This window comes from Scomber japonicus, chromosome 2 (genome assembly GCF_027409825.1).
Source record: "Scomber japonicus isolate fScoJap1 chromosome 2, fScoJap1.pri, whole genome shotgun sequence".
Lineage (NCBI taxonomy): Eukaryota > Metazoa > Chordata > Actinopteri > Scombriformes > Scombridae > Scomber > Scomber japonicus.
Genome location: NC_070579.1, coordinates 727,459 through 744,958, shown reverse-complemented (window position 1 = coordinate 744,958; position 17,500 = coordinate 727,459). Strand labels below are relative to the sequence as shown.

At 45.8% G+C, this 17,500-nt stretch overlaps 1 protein-coding gene across 1 annotated transcript; it reads right to left on the bottom strand.

The window, feature by feature from the left end:
- Nucleotides 1-397: 397 nt before the first annotated feature.
- slc22a7a (solute carrier family 22 member 7a) lies at nt 398-17,376 on the bottom strand. The gene is made up of 10 exons (XM_053336378.1): nt 17,029-17,376; nt 13,502-13,605; nt 7,246-7,400; nt 6,980-7,148; nt 6,752-6,869; nt 5,823-5,932; nt 4,058-4,272; nt 3,854-3,962; nt 2,457-2,663; nt 398-479 (listed from the first exon to the last, which is right to left on the bottom strand). The coding sequence occupies exons 1-10, from the start codon at nt 17,374-17,376 to the stop codon at nt 398-400; spliced, it is 1,617 nt and encodes a 538-aa protein (XP_053192353.1).
- Nucleotides 17,377-17,500: the final 124 nt, after the last annotated feature.

Below are 17,500 nucleotides of genomic sequence, written 5' to 3'. Positions count from 1 at the left end.
TAACAGAAGTTATTGACTGGCTTTAATGACAGCGATAATAAATCATCTTAAAGGTGCAGTCTGTTGAGTGTGTTTTAATTCCTGTTTAATTAATCACCTGGAAATAAGAACTATTGTTTATTGAGCCCTTAGATTAGAGGAAGCAGGTCAGGCTCATCATGTTTCTACGGGAGCCCAGAATAGACAAACCAAGCAGAGAGTTTCCTGCAGGTTCTTCTTCCTGCACCCAAACCCAACACACTGCACCTTTACTGTGACGTCAGCAGGAAGCGTTGGGTTCACCTGAAGCTCAGCACACAGTCAGCTGATTGAACATCAGCAGCAGCTCGTTGAACCAACATTGTTTGAGGTGTTAAATGTGAAGAAGCACCGATCCGTCCTCAGACTGTCACAGCTGCTAATCCTGAGAGTCTGCTGAGTCTGATGGATTCATGTTGAACTCCATGTTCACTCGTCTGTTCGGGTCAGTCTGCCTGTGTCTGAACACAGAGACAAACTCATCACATGATGTCACAGATGTTTAGTGGGACCAGTTTAGTTTTGGTTAAAGTTTGACTGAGTCTGGATTAATGAAGGCAACACTGATACATATCTTCAGATGAAACAATAAAGTAGTCATTTGTAAAAGCAACAACCGTCTTAATGTGGAAGCTCTTAAACGTGTTTTTATTTGAAGTAAAGATGCTGAGCGGGTCACACATGAGAGTAACTAACACTGCTCTGAAACTACATCACCAGTCTGTAAAATCCTGATTTAAATGAACTAACTCCATTTATTAAACACCCGAGAGATCAGAGAGATTAAAGTTCTGCAGACATATAATTCAATAACTCAGTGATGGGACATGAAGCCTCTGATGAATCTGAGATGATAGCAGTGTTTCCCACACAGTCATTATTCATGGCGGCTTTTGGCTCGCTCAGAAAAGCATTATAATCATAGACTGTTTATTATAATGGGACTCTGTCTGTGAATGTAGCCTGTCATTACACTTCTGGTCCACTAGGTGGCGGTACTAAGCAGTAACTCCAGCAATACAACCAAAGAAGATGCACTTAATCAAACTTAATGCACCTGGTCGGCCAGAAGAAGAAGAAGAAGAAGCAGCAGCAGAAGAAGAAGAAACGGATTCCATATTTCAGCAGAATGAATACTTGGCGAGCTGTACAGAAAGTCCTGAGTCATAAGATGATCGTTGTGGATAAAGGGAAGACTTTGAAGGTATGTAGCATTATAGCTGTTTTTACTGCTGAGTGGCTAGCCGAGCTAACAGCTAATACTATTACGGCTGTGAGCAACCATATAAGTCGTGAGTGGTCTTGAATGAATCAGGAGAATCTAAGCTTTCTAACGATGTACGGCATGAATATATATGTTTAAGGGTTGGTGTTTAAAACATTCAGAAGAACGTGTGGCTACCTCCTAACATCCGACCAGTCCCGGAGGAGGAACGGCGTGTTTTAAGTGTCTGCAGGTCCGATTCTTCATGTTGGCTGAAACAGACAAGTCACCCTCAAACATGCTGAAAACCAGATTGAAGTTTGCCCTGCAGATAGTCTTCCCTAATGTTTATGTGACAAACTGTGAGGGGGAGAGCTCATTTTCTCATTTGGGGAGAATCAAAAATGAGCCTGAAGTCCTTTTATCATTACTGGCAACAGAGTCTGAACCTGTCAGAGACCTGGACTTTAGAGATGTTGGAGGAGTTTGCTAGATTGCATGAGAAAGGTCATTGCATAAGGGAGCTACTCTAATGTGTGTGTGTGTGTGTGTGTGTGTGTGTGTGTGTGTGTGTGTGTGTGTGTGTGTGTGTGTGTGTTGTTAATGTGCATTGTGTTTTTTTTATGACTTGGAAAGCATTAGTTGTTGGATGTTTGATATTGTGGAGATTGTAAAACAGGTCGTTTGCTATTCTTTGAAGTGTTTCTGCATCTGAGTGTAGACTGTTTTGATAATACACACACACGCATACACACATACACACACACACACACACACACACACACACACACACACACACACACACACACATACACACACTGCATGTGCTGAGAGTCTTGTGTTGAATTTATCAGTCAGTGTGAATCCTGTGCAAGTTCAGGAGTTTCCAACAACTACCACATCCACACTTGTGCACTAGTAGACTAGTTGTCTGTTGTGTTAGTGCACATACAAGTGTGTGTGTGTGTGTGTGTGTGTGTATGTGTGTGTGTGTGTGAGGGCCTCTAAGAGTCCGACCCAAGGCCCTCTGAATTCTTAATCCAGCCTTGGCTATCAGTCTATTTATCCATATATCTACTCTGTATATAAATATGTACATAAAGTGTTGTAGTTCTATTCAAACTCTACGTTTTACTTGGTCACCCCCCCCCCCCCCCCCGGACCACACCACCACCACCACCACAAATAGATGCCTGTCCTGTGGGAAACACTGCATAGAATATAAATGCTGTACCTTCCTTCCTCCACGTCGAGGATGTTTTCGGGCAGAGGCACGTTGAGCGTCTCTGGCAGCAGGAAGACCAAGCAGCCGCTGACGATCCCCGTCCCAGCAAAGATCAGCGGCGGCAGCAGGAGCCACGCGTCCTCCAGCAGCATGACCATCGGAGCCAGAGAGCTGCCGACCCGGCAGAGGCACGAGGTGTAGCCCATCCCACACTGCCTGTCCAACAACAGCAGCAGCTTCAGTCACTGTCAGCAACACAAAGCTGAGTCCTGGTCTCCAGAAGATGAACCCTTCAGTCACTGTCAGCAACACAAACCTGAGTCCTGCTCTCCAGAAGATGAACCCTTCAGTCACTCTCAGGAACACAAACCTGAGTCCTGCTCTCCAGAGGATGAACCCTTCAGTCACTGTCAGCAACACAAACCTGAGTCCTGCTCTCCAGAGGATGAACCCTTCAGTCACTGTCAGCAACACAAACCTGAGTCCTGCTCTCCAGAGGATGAACCCTTCAGTCACTGTCAGCAACACAAACCTGAGTCCTGCTCTCCAGAGGATGAACCCTTCAGTCATGATGTTTCAGGACTAACTTTACATTTTTAGATCGACTGCTGGTAAAACTGTGAGAATCCATAAATCCCCTGGAGATTGTTCGTTCTGTCACTTTCATATTGAAGCCTGTTTAACCCTTTAATACGCACGTGACTATGTTTGATAACTTCCATAAACATCCAGAATAGCAACTCTGTCTTACTTTCCATCGGGTCCGTCAGCGGAACAGCAGCGCTACGGTTTAGCTCCGTCCAATTCGTCAACTCACACCGGGAGCGTTACAGCAGCGGAGCTCTGGGAGAGAAATCTGCCTTTTAAAATGAAGTTGCACTGTTAATACAGTAATTACAGCAGCCCAATCAAATCTGAACGAGTGCCTTTAGTCTACCGTAATTACTGTAGTAGCTAGTCTGCTGTAATTACTGTAGTAGCTAGTCTACCGTAATTACTGTAGTAGCAGCACAACTAAATGGCCCGGCTTTGTTAACTTGCTCAATTTTGGTTGATTTGGTAATTTTATTTTATTTTTGTCCTTATCTCATGTGTCAGTAGCTACGTAGCTAGATGGAGTCTTTATCTGTCTGTTTTATTCATGTTTGTTGCGGAAATACGATCGTGAGGCTGCATGGGTTGTTTTATTTTGAAAAACAGAAGTTTTATTATGCCGATTCAGTGTCTGACTTCCTGTCTGGTGCAAACAGCTCCAGCAGACTCTCATTGGTTATAGTGGTACCTATCAGCTCCGATGACCGCGGCGCAGCTGTAACGCACCGCTGACGGACCCGGTGGAAATTGGGCTTTATTCTTACTCTACCTGTGTCGAGTCGAGCCTCCTGGTTTCAGACGGGAGGTTTTACCTGAGGACGGTCGGGTAAAGTTCGGCTGAGTAGAGGAACGCCGTGGTGAACGCCGCCTCGGAGAAACCCTTCGCCACCACAGCGACGCACATCCGAACCACCGTGAACTCTGAGAGAAGCAGATTATGAAAGATGAATATTCTCACGTGTTGAATCATCCTCCGTCTTTCTGCTGAGTTTATGTGTTTGGTGAAGTGACGCCACCTAAAGGAATGGCCGTGTTTACTCCAATCAGAGCTCCGGTTGCGATCAGAAACCCGGCCTGGCCGTTCCGTCGCCCGATCCAGTTCAACGTAAAGAAGGTCAGGATTTTGGCGGGAGCTTCGATGGCTCCGTAGATGAACTGTGTGAGGTAGATGCTGACGCCGAAACCTGAGATCCTGAAGCTGATCCCGTAGTACAGGAAGGACACGGAGAACCTGCAGGTACACAAACACAGTCTGGATCAGACAGCAGGGGCCTGTTTCAGAAAGCAGGTTTAGTGAAAACTCTGAGTTAGTTAACCCTGAGATGAGGGGAAACTCTGGTTTTTCGGTTTCACAAAGCCAGTTCAGCTTAACTCTGAGTCAGTTACCCTGGCAACATACTCTGTGAACCTAACCTGCTCGCTGGCAGGTTTTCTTCAACTAACCCTGAGTTTCTCCTCCTTTTTAGTTGAAGCCTGCAGACTGAAGGAGGTGTCAGACATGGTGTGTCCTTTTCTTAAAGAGTCAGTTAATATTGAAGCACAAATAGGAAGCACAAATCTCCATCAGAGGATCAGACCCTGCTGGGATGTTTTATCATTCTCTGATGATGTTCTGTTTGAGTGTTTCCATTTTTCTGTACAATCAATAATTTATCTGAACAATATTCTCAGCCCTCGTATCGCCTGTACGACACCACATGGACATGCTCTCAGTTCAGAATAAGTTCTCTGTTCAAGTTCATGTTTCCAAGGCAACCGTCTGTCGGGCTGTCACAAATGCAGTATTTGAAGATGATTGATAGCCAAGTGGTTACTGTGCATGCTTCATAGTGACAGTGTTGCTGGTTCAATACCAGTAAGGAACTTTTTCTCTCTCTGTATACCAGCTACTGTTAAATTAAGGTGAAAGTGCCCAAACATAAAACTAAACTTGACTATTGCACTGAAACGTTTACACTTTTTTAGTGTTGTATGTATAAAGGCATGTAGGCGTTGCTTTCAAATAGACAATATTAAATACTGGCAGTGTTGGGATGGCTGAAAGATTGACTTTCTTTTTTCTTAGAAGATTTCATCAACTACTGAAATATATATAACATGTTGAATGTAGCATTTAAATGCTGTTTAATGAGGGCAGGCTAAACAACACCACAATTGCTTGTAATCAGTACCTTACTTGTTTGAGCTATATTTTTATATTTCGTATTCAGTTGCTGCCAAGTAGGCCTATGTTTTGTACCTGTTGGGGTCTACATGAATATTAAATGTGCCACACATACACAGAATATAAATGTTGAATAAGTCAACCACTCGAGACAAAATGTTTCTCTTTTTTTTCATTAATACTCACTGTTGACTGTCAGTAATTTTCTGCCACATCAGCTCATGTTCTTTTGCTGCTGCTACTGTATTGCTTTTTTTCTTAAATATACTCATCATCTGCATGTATTCATTAATATTTCTAACTCCTTTGGGGAGAAGTAGGAGGACTGAGCCCTTTGTTTCTCCCTGTTGTCATGGTGAATCATGTTATCTGTGCTCCATTGATGAGGGCTTGGTATCTCCTCATGCAGAAGCTTCACTCAGAGTTACTTTGACTCAGAGTTGATTGAACTAACTGTTAACACTTGTTCTGAAACCGAAAACTCTGAGTTTGACAGCTCAGAGTTGGTCAACCTAGAGTTAAGGTTTTAACTCAGAGTTAGTTAAACCTGCTTCCTGAAACAGGCCCCAGCTCTCTGGTTACTTCTTTATGTCAAAGGTGAGAAGATGATTGGCTACCAGAAGAGTCCGGAGATGAGGGAGATCTTCCTTAGCTGGGGCGTTTTCACCAGATCCAGGTAGGAATGAGTTTTCTCAGCAACCTCGGTCACAGTCACCTTCCCCAAAGTCTGAAACAGAGACGCAGCAGAGCATCATTTTAGATTAATCATGTTAATAAACAGGGCAGACAGCTGAGAGGTCAGAGGTCAGCAACAATTTCTATTTTATTCTGCTGTCGGGTGGAAACCTTGAAACACTTTTTTTTTTTGTGCTTTTATTAGAAGACAGTCATTGGCAGGAAACAAGGGAAAAGAGAGATATGTATATGACATGCACCCAAGCCAAAACCAGGGACATTTTGGGTATGGCATGCACTATTTTAACTCCCATTTAATTCACACATTTAGTTTCTGTAGAGCTCCATCATTGAGGGCCTCTTTCTGTTCAAAGACCCCAGATTGTCCTTGTGGTAGATCCAGGTTTGGCTGTAGATGCAAACTCATCATATATTTCCACAACATGGACTCCATCAGAACTACAGTTATGTCTGTTTAAACACTTTCTCACCTGGTCCAGACAATCAATCAATCTTTATTTTTATAGTGCCAAATCACACATCACAACAAAAGTCATCTCAAGACAAAGAACAAACTCCACTTGAACAAGAACAAACGTCAGGCAGAACCAGGCTCTAAGTGGACAACCATCTGCCTCGAAGCTTTACTTAATCAGGTAATCTGACTGAGATCAGAGTCTTTTGTGAGAGAAATGTTCAGTTCAGTGGAGAGAAAGAAAATAACCAGAAATAATCACAGCAGGAAATCATTGTTTCTGACTCTGTGGGGCTCACAGACACTAAAGGGTCTGGTTATACGTTTAAAATCATTCAGATTATGAGATATAAAGTTTGAGGTAAACAGACCTGAGATCTGCTTGAAACACTTTACCTCAGAGTTGAGGTTCGATGTGTTCCTGCCGTTCATCTTTGCGCACTGAACCAGAAACTTCCGAGCTTCCTCCACCCGTCCGTTAGCTAGCAGCCAGCGGGCCGACTCAGGCAGCCACCTGAACGATCAATCAATCAATCAATCAATCAATCAATCAATCAATCAATCAATCAATCCATCTCACACACACACACACACACATACACACATCTCTAACGTCCACCTCACCACCAGGAGATGATGGCGGCGATGCAAGGCGCCGTCACCGCCAGCGTCAGGTGTCTCCAGTCTCGGATGAAGTAGGCGAGCAGAGCCAGAACCATGTTCCCAACGCTCCACGACAGACTCATGATGGTTCCGCTGAAGGTTCGGTGCTTCACGCCTGTCCACTCGATACCTGAGCAGGAAACAGCAGCAACGGATGATCGTTAGTTCATGTCGATAGATCATGCATGCTGTAGAGACATGAGGCTGCAGCGTTTCTGGTCTGTTACCGAGGACGACGCCGATGATGGAGAGTCCGCTGAGCGAGACGCCACAGAGCGCTCTGGTGACAGCGAACATGACGTAGGAGGTGGAGAAGGCGGAGGTCATACTCAGCATGGTGGCGGTGACCAACGCCACCAGAAACATCGACTTACGACCAAACCTGCAACCAAAAGATAATCACCCAGGTACTCTCTACGTTACTTTAGATGACAAACAACGAGAGCGACACATGGAAACACCTTAGCAACCACCTTAGCAACAAAGATTACAGATCAGATGAACATTTATGGACATGTGATACGATGATGTAATCTCGTTAGGAAAGAAAAACAACTTTGCAACATTCACGTCTCAAGTTTTGAAACTCGTGTTACACTTACTTACCTAACCCTAACTCTAACTTTGAAACAGAGGGAATGACAGGTAGGTTTAGTGTATGAAAGAAGATAATGTGAGGAATATGAAGAGAAAAGGTGCCAAAATGAAGTTTACACAAACAGACCCAAATAGAGAAAGAATACCAATACTGACAGGAACATGAGGCATCAGGACCATGGCTGGGTTACTAATCTAGTCCTGGGGTCCCATAGATTGAGTGTGTGGTGTCAATGACTCAGCAGTAGTGTGATCAATATAGATTTGCTTTAGAATAACATTTAAAGTACGATATAAACTGGGATTTAAAGGGTTGTCAGGTGGCCTCTACGTAATATCGAGGCTCTATGTTAAAGATGACTTATTTTTAATATTGTCATAGTGTCAGATGTCAGATACTGCTATATATATATACGTAATCACGAGCAAGGAACACATCACCAACAAGATACGTTTTACCAGATGTGTTGACGGAATTTGAATGAATTGTGTCAAATTGACCCCGTCTTTTTTGACTGTTCCTTCCTTCCGTCTGTCCTTCCTCCCTCCCCATTTCTTCCTTCCTTCTGTCCTTCTTTCCTTCCCTCTTTCCTAACTTCCTTTCGTTCCTCCCTTCCTCCTTTTCTCTTCCCCCCCACCTTCCATCCATCCATCCGTTCTTCCTCACTCCCTCCTTTCCTTCCTTCCCTCCTTTCCATCCTTCCTTTCTTCCTTCCTTCCCTCCATCCTTCCTCCCTCCTTTACTTCCTTCCTCCCTTCCTCCCTTGACTCGAGGGCAACAGGAGGGTTACTAGCTGAGTTATGATCATTACAGTCAGACGGCCGGTCTGCTGAATGATCTCTGATGACCTCTTGATATCATCTTGATACCAAAATGTCAACATTCCTCACGAGATGTCTCATAGTATAATCAGCTGATGTTTCTTCTGTCCTGCAGTTTATTAAAAGCTGTAATAAGTGAAAGTTACATATTTCATTATTAATATAAAATCTATCAGGAGCTGCGTCTGCTCTCCAAAGGCTAAAAACATACTGTTGAGGGTTTTTAAGTTGGCGCTGGTCTGACGGGTGGAGCAGCAGGGTTAGGGTTTTGGAGCTGGTCTGACGGGTGGAGCGGCAGAGTTAGGGTTTTGGAGCTGGTCTGACGGGTGGAGCGGCAGGGTTAAGGTTTTGGAGCTGGTCTGATGGGTGGAGCAGCAGAGTTAGGGTTTTGGAGCTGGTCTGACGGGTGGAGCGGCAGGGTTAGGGTTGTGGAGCAGCAGAGTTAGGGTTTTGGAGCTGGTCTGACGGGTGGAGCAGCAGGGTTAGGGTTTTGGAGCTGCTCTGACGGGTGGAGCAGCAGGGTTAGGGTTTTGGAGCTGGTCTGACGGGTGGAGCGGCAGGGTTAGGGTTGTGGAGCAGCAGGGTTAGGGTTTTGGAGCTGGTCTGACGGGTGGAGCAGCAGGGTTAGGGTTGTGGAGCAGCAGGGTTAGGGTTTTGGAGCTGGTCTGACGGGTGGAGCAGCAGGGTTAGGGTTTTGGAGCTGGTCTGACGGGTGGAGCAGCAGGGTTAGGGTTTTGGAGCTGGTCTGACGGGTGGAGCAGCAGGGTTAGGGTTTTGGAGCTGGTCTGACGGGTGGAGCAGCAGGGTTAGGGTTTTGGAGCTGGTCTGACGGGTGGAGCAGCAGGGTCAGGGTCTTGGAGCTGGTCTGACGGGTGGAGCAGCAGGGTTAGGGTTTTGGAGCTGGTCTGACGGGTGGAGCAGCAGGGTTAGGGTTTTGGAGCTGGTCTGACGGGTGGAGCGGCAGGGTTAGGGTTTTGGAGCTGCTCTGACGGGTGGAGCAGCAGGGTTAGGGTTTTGGAGCTGCTCTGACGGGTGGAGCAGCAGGGTTGGGGTTTTGGAGCTGGTCTGACGGGTGGAGCGGCAGGGTTAGGGTTTTGGAGCTGGTCTGACGGGTGGAGCGGCAGGGTTAGGGTTGTGGAGCGGCAGGGTTAGGGTTGTGGAGCAGCAGGGTTAGGGTTTTGGAGCTGGTCTGACGGGTGGAGCAGCAGGGTTAGGGTTGTGGAGCAGCAGGGTTAGGGTTTTGGAGCTGGTCTGACGGGTGGAGCAGCAGGGTTAGGGTTTTGGAGCTGCTCTGACGGGTGGAGCGGCAGGGTTAGGGTTTTGGAGCTGCTCTGACGGGTGGAGCGGCAGGGTTAGGGTTTTGGAGCTGGTCTGACGGGTGGAGCGGCAGGGTTAGGGTTTTGGAGCTGGTCTGACGGGTGGAGCGGCAGGGTTAGGGTTTTGGAGCTGGTCTGACGGGTGGAGCAGCAGGGTTAGGGTTTTGGAGCTGCTCTGACGGGTGGAGCGGCAGGGTTAGGGTCTTGGAGCTGGTCTGACGGGTGGAGCAGCAGGGTTAGGGTTTTGGAGCTGGTCTGACGGGTGGAGCAGCAGGGTTAGGGTTTTGGAGCTGCTCTGACGGGTGGAGCGGCAGGGTTAGGGTTTTGGAGCTGGTCTGACGGGTGGAGCAGCAGAGTTAGGGTTTTGGAGCTGGTCTGACGGGTGGAGCGGCGGGGTTAGGGTTGTGGAGCTGCTCTGACGGGTGGAGCGGCAGGGTTAGGGTTTTGGAGCTGGTCTGACGGGTGGAGCGGCAGGGTTAGGGTTTTGGAGCTGGTCTGACGGGTGGAGCGGCAGGGTTAGGGTTTTGGAGCTGGTCTGACGGGTGGAGCGGCAGGGTTAGGGTTTTGGAGCTGGTCTGACGGGTGGAGCGGCAGGGTTAGGGTTTTGGAGCTGGTCTGACGGGTGGAGCAGCAGGGTTAGGGTTTTGGAGCTGCTCTGACGGGTGGAGCGGCAGGGTTAGGGTCTTGGAGCTGGTCTGACGGGTGGAGCAGCAGGGTTAGGGTTTTGGAGCTGGTCTGACGGGTGGAGCAGCAGGGTTAGGGTTTTGGAGCTGCTCTGACGGGTGGAGCGGCAGGGTTAGGGTTTTGGAGCTGGTCTGACGGGTGGAGCAGCAGAGTTAGGGTTTTGGAGCTGGTCTGACGGGTGGAGCGGCGGGGTTAGGGTTTTGGAGCTGGTCTGACGGGTGGAGCGGCGGGGTTAGGGTTTTGGAGCTGGTCTGACGGGTGGAGCGGCAGGGTTAGGGTTTTGGAGCTGGTCTGACGGGTGGAGCGGCAGGGTTAGGGTTTTGGAGCTGGTCTGACGGGTGGAGCGGCAGAGTTAGGGTTTTGGAGCTGGTCTGACGGGTGGAGCGGCAGGGTTAGGGTTTTGGAGCTGGTCAGACGGGTGGAGCGGCAGGGTTAGGGTTTTGGAGCTGGTCAGACGGGTGGAGCGGCAGGGTTAGGGTTTTGGAGCTGGTCTGACGGGTGGAGCAGCAGGGTTAGGGTTAACCAGAGTCATGGTTTCTGATCTCATTAATCCGTCTGGAGCCAAAAACCACAAAACACAAAATCACAGGAGTCGCACCAAGAGACGGATTGTTTCTGTGTCCACATGAGTCTCATATTCAATAAGATGATTATATCAGACACACACACACACACACACACACACACACACACACACACACACACACACACACACACACACACACACAGAGACACACACACACACACACATTACATAGACTTTCATTCATTTCCTGGAGACTCTAACTTCATCACTGACCCAAAGATCAGCAATTAACTAGTTAACTGGTCTTAACTCTGAAATAAGTGTTGAAGGTAATCAAAAGTACAGATCCCCACCACACACACACACACACACACACACACACACACACACACACACACACACACACACACACACACACGTGCACACACAAAAAGCTGCCAGTTATGTTGGAGCAAGTGGAAACTCATGTTCAAAACAGGAAATAAAAGGCTGCCAGACCTTGGAGAATGTCTTGGTGTTTCTCTGTACAGTAAATCTAAGATGTTCTACTCTGAGGCGTGCCATCACCTCCTCTACCCATCGTTTATGAGATGGCGGTGTTGCCTTTATCCAATTAAATAGTCAGTCCCTCCAGGAATTTGCGATGTCGCGATCGCAACAATTAACGCAAATTCAGCCAATCCCCGCGATTATGTGCGGGCCTTGCAATTTTGTCCAATCACCGCAACTTTTCCGCAAATTGGACCAATCATCGGTGCTTTCCGTGACGAGAGAATGACGGTAAAACTTGGGTGAGGTCGGCAAAAAATACCGTCTGCTGCGACGGTAAACTCAACTAATTCTGTGTCTTTGTGTGTCTGTGTGTGTGTATGTGTCTGTGTGTCTGTGTTGTGTGTATGTGTCTGTGTGTCTGTGTTGTGTGTATGTGTCTGTGTGTCTGTGTGTATGTGTCTGTGTGTGTGTGTCTGTGTGTATGTGTCTGTGTGTGTGTGTCTGTGTGTCTGTGTTGTGTGTCTGTGTTGTGTGTGTATGTGTTTGTGTGTCTGTGTGTCTGTGTGTGTGTTGTGTGTGTATGTGTTTGTGTGTCTGTGTCTGTGTTGTGTGTGCATGTGTCTGTGTGTATGTGTCTGTGTGTATGTGTCTGTGTGTGTGTGTCTGTGTGTCTGTGTTGTGTGTCTGTGTTGTGTGTGTATGTGTTTGTGTGTCTGTGTGTCTGTGTGTGTGTTGTGTGTGTATGTGTTTGTGTGTCTGTGTCTGTGTGTGTGTTGTGTGTGCATGTGTCTGTGTCATTTGAAGGAGTTGAATTTACTGCAGGTTATTTGTTGTTTAAACTTTTCAACCATCCAAAAATAAAACATATTTTGTGAGAACTTGTGTAATCCTCAGCCTGTTACTTGGAACAAAGCAAAGTCCAGTTCATGTTCTCCTTAGAAAAAAATTCCTTTTGATTTTTAATTAATTATTCAGAACAAAACTACAACCTTTTTTTTTTTCAATTTTCACTGTCTCCCACAATTTAATAGCAACAAAAGTGCTTAAAACATTGCAACATTTACCGCAATTTTTTAAAAATGCTGCCGCAAAATCGGACATTTTACGCCGCAACAATCAGTTTTAGTCCCAGAGCTTTAACCAATTCAACCAGAACTGATTCACTTTTCATGCACAGACACAGTGAAGAGACACAGAGGGTGATTTTCTCTTAGGAAACATCAACGGTACTTTCAGAGATACAACCATAAACACAGGAGTAGATAAAAAAGCCTGTGTTTCCATGGCAACACTTAATGGCTGATCTGATTTAGCCTCTAATATGATCCAGGTCAGTGAGGTGTTTTAGTCTCCATGAGGTTTAGTTTAAATTTAAAGAGTTAAAATGTGAAAATAAAAGTATGAATAACTTCACACATTCTTTTTTTGTGGACCCAGCATCAAATTTCTGCTTTTAATCCATTTAGAGAGAATATATTAAAATGTCTAAGTGGTGTAACCATAAAAACTTTGGAAGGAAGGAAGGACAGAAGGAAGGAAGGAAGGGAGGAAGGAAGGAAGGGAGGAAGGAAGGAAGGAAAGAAGGAGAATATATTAGAGGATTATGGTTAAAATGTCTAAGTGGTGTAACCATAAAAACTTTGGAAGGAAGGAAGGACAGAAGGAAGGAAGGAAGGGAGGAAGGAAGGAAGGGAGGAAGGAAGGAAGGAAAGAAGGAGAATATATTAGAGGATTATGGTTAAAATGTCTAAGTGGTGTAACCATAAAAACTTTGGAAGGAAGGAAGGAAGGAAGGAAGGGAGGAAGGAAGGGAGGAAGGGAGGAAGGAAGGAAGGAAGGAAGGAGAATATATTAGAGGATTATGGCAAAAATGTCTAAGTGGTGTAACCATAAAAACTTGCTTAAAAACAGTAAATTCTCAGTAAAACATGAGAATTGAAGGTTTTTTCAGTCTCACACGCTGCACATCACAGATTTGATTGTAAATGTTGATTAAAACCTTTATTGATGATGTTTTAGGACGTGAATGAACTCTGAAGAACTTACTTGTCAGACAGCTGTCCGAACAGAATGGCTCCAAACGTCACTCCGATGAAGAAGTACGAAGCCAGAGCTTGATTGAGCTGTTTGTCATCGCAGACCAAATCCCACTGCAGAGAGACAGACGACCATTCAACCAGTCAACTTCCTGTCTGTTCTAACATTCAACCAGTCAGCTTCCTGTCTGTTCTACTATTCAACCAGTCAGCTTCCTGTCCGTTCTACCATTCAACCAGTCAGCTTCCTGTCCGTTCTACCATTCAACCAGTCAGCTTCCTGTCCGTTCTACCATTCAACCAGTCAGCTTCCTGTCCATTCTACTATTCAACCAGTCAACTTCCTGTCTGTTCTACCATTCAACCAGTCAACTTCCTGTCCATTCTACTATTCAACCAGTCAACTTCCTGTCTGTTCTACCATTCAACCAGTCAACTTCCTGTCCATTCTACCATTCAACCAGTCAACTTCCTGTCCATTCTACCATTCAGCCAGTCAACTTCCTGTCCATTCTACCATTCAGCCAGTCAACTTCCTGTCCATTCTACCATTCAACCAGTCAGCTTCCTGTCCATTCTACCATTCAGCCAGTCAACTTCCTGTCCATTCTACCATTCAGCCAGTCAACTTCCTGTCCGTTCCACCATTCAACCAGTCAGCTTCCTGTCTGTTCTACTATTCAGCCAGTCAGCTTCCTGTCCGTTCTACCATTCAACCAGTCAGCTTCCTGTCTGTTCTACCATTCAACCAGTCAGCTTCCTGTCCGTTCTACCATTCAACCAGTCAGCTTCCTGTCCGTTCTACCATTCAACCAGTCAGCTTCCTGTCCGTTCTACCATTCAACCAGTCAGCTTCCTGTCCATTCTACTATTCAACCAGTCAACTTCCTGTCTGTTCTACCATTCAACCAGTCAACTTCCTGTCCATTCTACTATTCAACCAGTCAACTTCCTGTCTGTTCTACCATTCAACCAGTCAACTTCCTGTCCATTCTACCATTCAACCAGTCAACTTCCTGTCCATTCTACCATTCAACCAGTCAGCTTCCTGTCCATTCTACCATTCAGCCAGTCAACTTCCTGTCCATTCTACCATTCAGCCAGTCAACTTCCTGTCCATTCTACCATTCAGCCAGTCAACTTCCTGTCCGTTCCACCATTCAACCAGTCAGCTTCCTGTCCGTTCCACCATTCAACCAGTCAGCTTCCTGTCTGTTCTACTATTCAGCCAGTCAGCTTCCTGTCCGTTCTACTATCAATCAGTCAGCTTCCTGTCCGTTCTACTATCAATCAGTCAGCTTCCTGTCCGTTCTACTATCAATCAGTCAGCTTCCTGTCCGTTCTACTATTCAACCAGTCAGCTTCCTGTCCGTTCTACTATTCAACCAGTCAGCTTCCTGTCCGTTCTACCATTCAACCAGTCAGCTTCCTGTCCGTTCTACCATTCAACCAGTCAGCTTCCTGTCCGTTCTACCATTCAACCAGTCAGCTTCCTGTCCGTTCTACCATTCAACCAGTCAGCTTCCTGTCCGTTCTACCATTCAACCAGTCAGCTTCCTGTCCGTTCTACCATTCAACCAGTCAGCTTCCTGTCCATTCTACCATTCAACCAGTCAGCTTCCTGTCCGTTCTACCATTCAACCAGTCAGCTTCCTGTCCGTTCTACATTCGATTAGTTTATTAGTCTGAAGATATTCTGATCATTGATTCACTGTTTGAATTATTTTTTAATATGAGACATTGTGACTTTTCTTCCTCAGATTATTAAAAATTAAAAAATGATTTGTTGGTTTTTCACATTCACTTGAATACATTTCTGTTAGAGCAGCATCTAGTGGTCGTTAGTGGAACAGTTCCACTATCGTCCACTAGATGCTGCAGTTCAACTGCAGCATCTAGTGGACGTTAATGGAACTGCAGCATCTAGTGGACGATAGTGGAACTGCAGCATCTAGTGGACGATAGTGGAACTGCAGCATCTATCTAGTGGACGATAGTGGAACTGCAGCATCTATCTAGTGGACGATAGTGGAACTGCAGCATCTAGTGGACGTTAGTGGAACTGCAGCATCTATCTAGTGGACGATAGTGGAACTGCAGCATCTAGTGGACGATAGTGGAACTGCAGCATCTATCTAGTGGACGATAGTGGAACTGCAGCATCTAGTGGACGTTAGTGGAACTGCAGCATCTATCTAGTGGACGATAGTGGAACTGCAGCATCTAGTGGACGATAGTGGAACTGCAGCATCTATCTAGTGGACGATAGTGGAACTGCAGCATCTAGTGGACGATAGTGGAACTGCAGCATCTAGTGGACGATAGTGGAACTGCAGCATCTATCTAGTGGACGATAGTGGAACTGCAGCATCTAGTGGACGTTAGTGGAACTGCAGCATCTATCTAGTGGACGATAGTGGAACTGCAGCATCTAGTGGACGATAGTGGAACTGCAGCATCTATCTAGTGGACGATAGTGGAACTGCAGCATCTAGTGGACGTTAGTGGAACTGCAGCATCTATCTAGTGGACGATAGTGGAACTGCAGCATCTAGTGGACGTTAGTGGAACTGCAGCATAGTTATGTTAGAGGAATTGCAGCACAGTTATGTTAGAGCAGCATCTAGTGGACGATAGTGGAACTGCAGCACAGTTATGTTAGAGCAGCATCTAGTGGACGTTAGTGGAACTGCAGCATCTAGTGGACGATAGTGGAACTGCAGCACAGTTCTGTTAGAGCAGCATCTAGTGGACGATAGTGGAACTGCAGCTTCAGAAAGAGACACGTGAAGTTCAAGGATCGCCTCAAAAGTTTTGATTGTTTCCGTCCTTTTACCTCAGTGACGGTCGTAAAATAAATAAATAATAAAAAAAATAATAATACATTTAAAAAATAAAAGTAAAAATTCAAATCAGGGCGCGCAGGTGGTCGAGTGGTTAGAGCGCATACCATATACGCAGTCGACCCCGGTTCGAATCCCTTTGCTGCATGTCACACCCCCCCTCTCTCTCCCATGTTTCCTGTCTATCTACTGATAAATAAAGGCATCTATGCCAACAAAATCTTAAAAAAAAAAAAAAAAAAAATTCAAATCAAACAAAAATGAATAAATAAGTTTAATAATAATAATAAAAATAAATAAATAAATAAAAAATAATAATAGTAAATTAAAAAATGAATAAATAAATCCTCAGATCAACTCTTCATTCCAGCCGTCTACTTCCATTCATCACTTCTCTCAAGGAAATGACAGAAGACCGTATCAGTCTTGTTCTTTGAGTTATAATTCATCACCAAATGTTCTACTAATAAATGACATCTAAAGTTACATCTCAGCTGATCTCAATGAGTTCAGACCCTGAAATAAAGCATCAACAGAGCTTCCATTGTTTCTGTCCTCTTCCCTCAGTGACGCTCGTAAAATAAATAAATAAATAAAATAATAATAAAAAAATAATAATTGAAGAAAAAGAAGTTGAAGTTTAAAAAATGATAAAAATAAATTTTAAAAAATGACTTCTTCCCATCTGTCTTACCTCAGTGACGGTGGTGGAGCTGAGCTGTGATTGGTTGTAGATCCAGCCGTGTGGACAAGGAGCCGTGGTGTTCCCGTGGCTGAGGTCAGAGGTCAGCGGGGGGGCGTAGACCTTACAGGAGCTGAAGGAGCCATCGTCTCTGCGGGGGATCCTGAGGGCCAGCGCCTCGGGGCCGGAGCCGTCCTCCTGGCTCCCGAGGGCGCAGCGGTGAGGAGGCGTAGCGGAGACAAAGTTGTGCAGCAGGAAGTGGAGAGGAAGGATGGAGCGAGGGAGGCAAAGGATGGACAGCACCAGGAACTGGTACTTAGAGAAACCGCCGACATCGTCCAGGATCTGATCAAACCTCATAGTGACGAACACACGACCAGACTGAGACCAAGACCACAAGACTAGACCATCCTAACCCTGTCTGAGAGAGAGGGAGGACCATCCTACACCATCCTAACCCTGTCTGAGAGAGAGGGAGGACCAT

What these genes read in the sequence shown, in the direction of transcription:
- slc22a7a (XM_053336378.1), bottom strand. Translation starts at nt 17,376, where the DNA reads ATGAGGTTTGATCAGATCCTGGACGATGTCGGCGGTTTCTCTAAGTAC. An exon ending in TTCGGACAGCTGTCTGACAA is followed by an intron (nt 7,401 to 13,501) that starts GTAAGTTCTTCA and finishes TTTTGGTTGCAG; the next exon opens with GTTTGGTCGTAAGTCGATGT. An exon ending in CTTTACCCGACCGTCCTCAG is followed by an intron (nt 2,664 to 3,853) that starts GTAAAACCTCCC and finishes GTTGTTGGACAG; the next exon opens with GCAGTGTGGGATGGGCTACA.